Raw genomic sequence first — 7,335 nt, 5'->3', positions numbered from 1 at the left:
TTAGGACTTCTGGAAGAGGCCCCAAAACCACACAGAATGAGAGGAATACCAAAGATGCACAAAGCTGGTATTCTAATGAGACCCATCACCTCAGGTATAGGCAGTGCCCCGCATCGCCTAGCACAACAACTCGTAAAGCCCCTTTCTGCACTACTAGGAACAACAAGCAACGCCCACCTACGCAACTCGTCGGATCTGATTGGTCGCTACGAGAAAGTTAACTTTGAGAGAAAGAAGTTAGCTAGCTACGATGTGACAGCGCTTTTTACCAACGTAACTATTGAGGGGGCCATTGAGGCGTTAAAGAGGATAATAGATTCTGTGAATAACAGCGACTTGCCAGTCAGAACAGCAGACTACATAGAATTGGCGTTTCTGTGTGTGAACTATGGTGTCTTTCTGTTTGAGGGCCAGGAGTTCAAACAACATTGAGGCCTGGCTATGGGTTCACCATTAAGTGTTGTTATGGCATCACTTTCTATGGAAACATTGGAGGAAGATGAATTTATTCGCATCATAGGAAAAGGCTCACATTGGTTCCGATACGTGGATGACGTGTTAGTGGTGGTACCCGAGGGAACAGATGTGAATAATAAACCAAGCATGCTTAACGAAGTGAACAAAGACATCCAGTTCACAGTGGGGGTTGAGAAAGATAACAAAATACCATTCCAAGACACTATCATTCATCAGGGTGAAAAGGGTGTAAACTTTTCAGTATACAGAAAACCCACGAATAAAGATGACTTCATACACTACCTATCTCAACACAGCACAAGCACAAAATCTGGAGTGGTAATTGGTTTCTATCTAAGAGTACTAAGGATATGCAACGTGGAATATATATAAGAGGAGATACCCCACATATCTAATATCTTCCTTAAACTTATGTATCCAGCGAGGTTGCTATTCAAATTGAGAAAAAAAAATGGAAGAGATTCAATAAAATATCTAGTGGTACCTTTTATGAAGAAGGCAAGAGCCTGACCAACACACTAGCTAAAACAGGCATCAAAATAGCATACAAACCCGGGTGCAAAATAAACAAACAAAAACAGACACCAATGAGAATAGCGTAGTATATAGAATACCATGACCTGCAACGTACTACGGTGAGACGTCGCGGGGGTTGAAAAAAAGATAAGCAGAACATAAGAACGACCTGCTGCATCACAGGACTTCAAATTTTCTGGTAGTGCACGTGGACACGCATAGGTATTTATCAAATTGGGAAGAGGCATGCTTTATCTGGAGCAGGCTGGAGAATAAAATGTGAAGGATGGTCGAGTCCGAATGCACATCACTGGGAAAGATCAACAACTACAAAGATGGATTTGTTAATCTGTCATTTGCAGCCACCAGATTGGTCATGGAGGAGAGAGCATCAGCCCGATCAGCATGCGACATTCTGAGATGTCCAGCCGGAGAGTATATATACTGTGTACATACGTTCTCTGTCAACACCTACTCAGCAGAGGTCAGACGTCGCTCTTCGCTCTAGTTCTTTCATCAGCGCCCATCAATCTTCGCCGGCAGGTCGCGGCGGAGGGGGTTTTTCTCCTTTGCTGCTGACCGGTCTGGCACAAGCCTGCCCTCTTCGTTGACACTGGTAAGCGGGTTTACACCTAAGACAAATAGACACGTTTCCCAAGTCAAATAATTCTCAGCTTTTAGTTGTTCTTGGAAGAAAATAGATATACACACACACTCCCTGGCTCAGCAAAGGTCGGTCGTCGCCCATCACTCGAGCTCTCTCAGCCAACGCCCATAATTCTTCGCCGGCCGGTCGTGGGGGAGGAGATTCCGGACCTCTCCTGTCGACCGTCCGGCACACGCCTGGTCTCTTCGGTGACGCTGGCGATCGGCTTTACACTTCTGACAAATACATATGTTTCCCGAGTCACGTAATTCTCTGCTTTCAGAGTTGTGCTTGGAAGAAAAAAAAAAAGAAAAAAAGAAAACACAAACCAACACTCACCCAGCTGCCCCCTCGCACTGCCATCGGATCCACTATCTTGACTACGTTTCGGATATCGCCCATTGCCTCGTTAGAGGCCAAACGCCATTGCCTCATCTAGGGTTAATTAAGAACGTACTTTGCTTCACCTGGGGTTAATCAGGAACGCTTTGTCTCACCTGGGGTTAATCAGGAACGCTCTGCCTCATCTGGGTTTAATAAGAAATGCGCTTAGCCTAGCTTGGGGTTAATCAGAAAGTGAACCCTACTCACTCCTCGTAAGATACATACACACCTCTCACGAACATAACTACGCCCCATGCACAAACATCTACACGTAGTTTCTCTTCGACTAGAATTCGCTTCATTTCTAACTTTCTCTCATACTATATCTTCTCCCACTTAAGATTTTTCGGTTTTTCAACTTTTCTGTACCACTACGCTTCCTACCATTTCCTCAACTTTTGGTGGTTTCAATCGCAGGCATCAGTGCCGCCGTCCGAGTTCCCTGCCCGTTTCTCCCAAGCCACCACCATCAATCGCCCCTTAGTTTATCGCCCATGCAAAAAGCGTTTATTGGCAATAACCCTCATTTATAAACTACTATCTTTTCATTTTCTTACAGACATTCTTCCCTTTCCACACAACCCGCGTTTTTCTACCACCTCTTCCACTCATATATATATTAATCACGAAGATCCCACAGTCGGAATAAAAGGAAACTTTAGAAGAAAATGGAACTTCTATATTTCGGCTAATAGCTATAGCTCTTTTCAGAAAAGTACAGATTACAAGAAGTTGCAGAGACATAAGTGCAATTAAGATGTGAGTAGAAGGGGAATACGCAGAGCTACAACAGGACAATCCGTCACGCAGGGTGGAGTCAGAGGTGAGGGGATGTGTGGGTGGAGGTGTGAGGTCAGGAGGGAGGCGGACTGGAAGCGGGATCAGGAGGGTGATAATTCTTAACCAAGCGGCTCACAGCTAGCCGTGATATTATGTCTGGGGACCATTGACCTTTGGAATGTTCAAGTTTGAACATTCTTTGATTAAGGCTGATTCAACAATTTTCTAAAGCTACAGTTGGACTTAAACAAAATTTTGGTCTTGTCCTAGTCAAGACTGTGATTTTTGGTACTGACGTGTTGGAACACAGCGGAATTTTCCTGGGCATACCTGATGGATCTTTTGTGCTTCATTAACCCGGTTTTAAGATCCCTTCCGGTCTGACCAAGGTACACTAAATCACAATCTTTACAAGGAAGGCTATACACTCCTGGGGACTCGTTCCTCTTTAACCTTTGTTTGTGAACAGTGTTAGGGTAATGGTAGGCAAATGTGAGACGCTTGTTGGGAATTAATTTCAAAGAAGGACTGATGGAGTTACAATAGGGGATTTTTAAAACATCTTTGAAAGAGGGTTGTGTGGTGGGAACTGAATTTTTAAGGTGGCTGGCTCTAGCCTTGCTGAGGGCTTGATCCAAGAACCAGGACGGGTATGCAAAATTCAATAGTTGCCTTTTGATGAGGTCAATCTCCCGGTCCAAGAATCTGGGACTACAAATCCTAAAAACTCTCAAGAAAAGGCCGGAGGCAACACTCTTCTTGACTTTGTCGGGATGATTGCTGAAAAAGTGGAAATAGCTACCTGAATGGGTGGGTTTTCTATAAATTGTAAAAAATCATTCTCCATCAATCCTTCTAATTAAAATTTCTAGGAAAGGGATCTGATGACCTTCTTTCCATTCTGTTTTGAATTTTATGTTAGGGGATAAATTATTCAACTTGTCCAGAAATACCTCGAACGCACCCCACCTATCGTCCCACGCTGAGAAAATGTCATCAACATAACGGAACCAAATGCACTTTGTTACCCGCCATTAAACCGCCTGAGATGATTTGGTTCCGTTATGTTGATGACATTTTCTCAGTGAGGGATGATAGGTGGGGTGCGTTCGAGGTATTTCTGGACAAGTTGAACCATTTATCCCCTATCATAAAATTCAAAACAAGAGGCCGAGCGTCCCTTACAAGAATTCTCATATGCAACACTTAACTCATTGACAGGACTTTTTCTTGTCTTTTCACTATTCTCGCTATTATGTTAGAGCTGTTTTGTTTAGATGTTTTTAGTCCACTTTTCATAAGGAGTCGATCAATGGAAGAAAAGAATTTGTCTGCCTATCAAAGGTGGCAAGTATCCTTATACTAAATTCGCTGAAACACTGGACAATTGCTCACCGCCCGGGCGCTGTGACCTAATCGAAAGGTCCCTCATGAATTATATAAAATATGACATAACAAACGTTTTTGTAGACAACTCTCTGAAGAAGACCAAGTTTGTTCGTAACGTAAGAGTAAAATATATTCCGTGAACATCTTCGTTTTGCTTCCACCACACAAGTTCTCATTTATCATTTATTCTCTAAATATGTCGAGAGGTGGTGGAAATGAGAGGATATGGAAGGAATACTACAAAAGACCTAGGATCGCAAGTTATACACACCGTAGGCGTTTTCTTTTGGACTGCCTAGAGCCCTAGAAGAACAGGTTCTTCCGAAATCAGCACCCAAGCATTTGGTAAGCAGTTTTCATCCTTTCTCTAATAGCGCGAGAAGACATGCGAGTTACTTCAGGACCATGTAGATGAACTAAACAATCTAAAGAATAACGTGCTCTTGCCCAATTTGTTGGTTAGAAGGTTAAACAAAGAATATAAATTACAAGAAGAAAGATTGAGACGAAAGTTAATTAACTTAGGTGAAAAGATTGATTGGAACAAAGTGGGGAGAAAGAATTTAGTGAACAACCTTTCAAACAGACAACTATCGGATACAGAATGACTCCGATAAAGGCTTCACACAAGAAGTCATTGCATGCTACAAAGCCTTAACCAGTTCCAGCAGATGTGTTATCCCGAGAAGGTTTGAGGAAGCTCTTCTAGGTTTAGGCAAAGATGATAGCATAATCAATACTCAGGCGGATAAAGGAGGAGTAATTATCTTGAACAAAACTGATCATCTTGACAAAATTTTAGATTTTCTAGGGGAGAACTCTACCTACGAGAGACAACCAAAAGGCAGTGCAGACAATGAAGCAGAATCATTCAAAATAGAAGCAAGAATTCTTCGAAAGTCAGAAAAAAGTAAGAAATTATTAGACTTATTAGTGGAAGCCCCTAGACCTCCAAATATGTACGGTCTTCCGAAAGTGCATAAAGTAGGAATTCCCATGAGACCCATTACATCAGGAATTGGAAGTGCTCCACATCGTTTGGCGAAAATCCTGGCCAAACCTCTTTCTAACACCCTCGGTTCTATATGCGGAGCCCACCCTAAGAACTCGACTGACCTCATCAAAAGGCTTAAAACAATAAATTTCACTGAAAAGATACTAGTCAGTTACGATGCAACAGCCTTATTCACTATAGTTAGTATGGAGGGTGTATTAGAAGCTGTCAAAAGAGTTGTGGCAAATATAAATGACGATACCCTTCCAGTACCTAAGACAGATTATATTAAGCTCATATCAATGTGCGTCGAATTCAAGTCATTCACGTTTAACAATAATGAATATAAACAGCTTAGGGGTCTCGCTATGAGAGGTCCGGTCTCGGCAATGATAGCAAACCTATACATAGAGATATCAGAAGCAAACATATACATGAACATTATGGTCAGAGGCAGTACGTGGTTGAGATATGTAGATCATGCCATCGTAATTTTACTAATTTATGCTAATGTGGAAAATAGATTAAGAAGACTCAAAGGTGTCAGCAAAGACATCCAGTTTACCATTGAAATAGAAAGGAAAGGCAACATTAATTCACAGAACAGACGAAGAAGTAAAATTTGCAGTATATAGGAGACCTACGAACAGATTTTGTCCATTATTTTTCTGGCCATAGCAGGTGGGTGAGAACAGGAGTTTTGGTTGGTTTCTTCCTTCGAGCTTACAGAATTTGTAAAAGCATATATTTAGAAGATAAGCTCAACTACATTTCAAAAACTTTCAAGGAACTGAGATACCCTAATGGCCTAATCTAGAGAATTTGTGGAAGCATTTGTGGAAGATAAGCTCAATTACATTTCAAAAAATTCAAAGAGCAAAGCCAAAGAAATCCACAGTAAGACAACTGCCAACAAAGCTGAGAATGAGAATAAATACACATACATAACTGTTCACAACGCCATTAAAACCGAGAACATTGATCGACTCCTAATGAAAGGTGAACTCAAAACAGCCAAAGTCTCCTCTAACAAAATTGCGAGAATTGTGAAAAGATAAGAAAAAAGTCCTGCCAATGAGTTAAGTGTTGTGTATGAGAATCAGTGAAATGGATGCTCGGACTCTTATTTTGGTGAGTCAAGTCGAAGTTTAGACAAACTTCTATCTGAACATACAAATGACCTTCGAGCACACAGGATGTCCAACTCTTTAATTCAGTATGCAGATAAGTTTGGCCACCTTCCACATTGGAAAGAGGCCAAAGTCCTCAGAAAGGGTTATGAAAAGGAGACGAGAAAAACGATTGAGGCTGAGTATATAAATGTCAATGAAAACACTAAGCGAAGAGACGCATTTCTCTGTTTATCAAAGGATGTAAATCTCCTTACACTAGACTCGCTGAGACACTGGACAATTGCCCACCACCCGGGCGCTGTGACCTAACCGAAAGGCCCTTGAAGATTGATATAAAATGTGACATAATAAACTTTATGTAGACAACTCTCTGCAGAAGACCAAGTTGGTCGTATCGTAGGAGAAAATTCTATTCTGTGAACATCTTCGTTTTACCAGCTCTCATTTGTCACTTATTCTCTTAACACACACACACACACACACACACACACACACATATATATATATATATATATATATATATATATATATATATATATATATATATGTATGTATGTATGTATATCATAAAACGAAAATGTAGTAGCAAATTTAGTAAGATGTTTTAAATAACCCACTGTCGGAGAAACAAAGCAAAAGAAACAGACGAACTGTATATTTCGACCACTACTGTGGTCCTCTTCAGCAGATAGGTACAAGTTAAGATGTATAAGAATATATACAGTGAGAGAGGTACAAAGTGGAAACAAGGGGAGGTGGCTCAAGTCACATGTCCGAGGTGGGGCGGACTCGGGAATGGTAATCATTTATTCACAGCATAAGTTGTTATACAATCAGTTGACCATTGCCCTTTTGATGTGTTGAAATTTGGCAAGTGTTTGATGAGGAAAGATTCGATTATCTTTCTCCTAAAGCTACAATTGGATTTATAAATTATTTCTGGTTTGTTCCAATCTATGCGGTGATCCTTTGTTGATGTATGGAGGAAGACCGCGGAGTTGTTTTGTGCATACCTA

The 7,335-nt window shown here is 41.1% G+C and overlaps 1 protein-coding gene across 1 annotated transcript; it reads left to right on the top strand.

Moving 5' to 3' along the window:
• Window positions 1-1,279: 1,279 nt before the first annotated feature.
• Window positions 1,280-5,821, top strand: LOC143033534 (uncharacterized). Its single transcript, XM_076199026.1, has 3 exons — window positions 1,280-1,477; window positions 4,567-4,650; window positions 4,796-5,821. Exons 1-3 carry the CDS (start codon window positions 1,280-1,282, stop codon window positions 5,819-5,821), a joined length of 1,308 nt encoding a protein of 435 aa, XP_076055141.1.
• The last annotated feature ends 1,514 nt before the right edge of the window (window positions 5,822-7,335 follow it).

This window comes from Oratosquilla oratoria, chromosome 16, assembly GCF_046742065.1.
Source record: "Oratosquilla oratoria isolate Oo_2021 chromosome 16, ASM4674206v1, whole genome shotgun sequence".
NCBI lineage: Eukaryota > Metazoa > Arthropoda > Malacostraca > Stomatopoda > Squillidae > Oratosquilla > Oratosquilla oratoria.
The sequence above is the reverse complement of the archived record's forward strand: the minus strand, read 5'-3'. Positions and strand labels throughout refer to the sequence as shown.

Bases quoted from the DNA above. Each gene is read 5' to 3' on its own strand.
- LOC143033534 (XM_076199026.1), top strand. From the start codon at position 1,280: ATGGTCGAGTCCGAATGCACATCACTGGGAAAGATCAACAACTACAAA. The intron at 1,478-4,566 runs GTCAGACGTCGC...TTTCTCTAATAG, and splicing joins TCAACACCTACTCAGCAGAG to CGCGAGAAGACATGCGAGTT. The intron at 4,651-4,795 runs GTTAGAAGGTTA...TATCGGATACAG, and splicing joins TGCTCTTGCCCAATTTGTTG to AATGACTCCGATAAAGGCTT.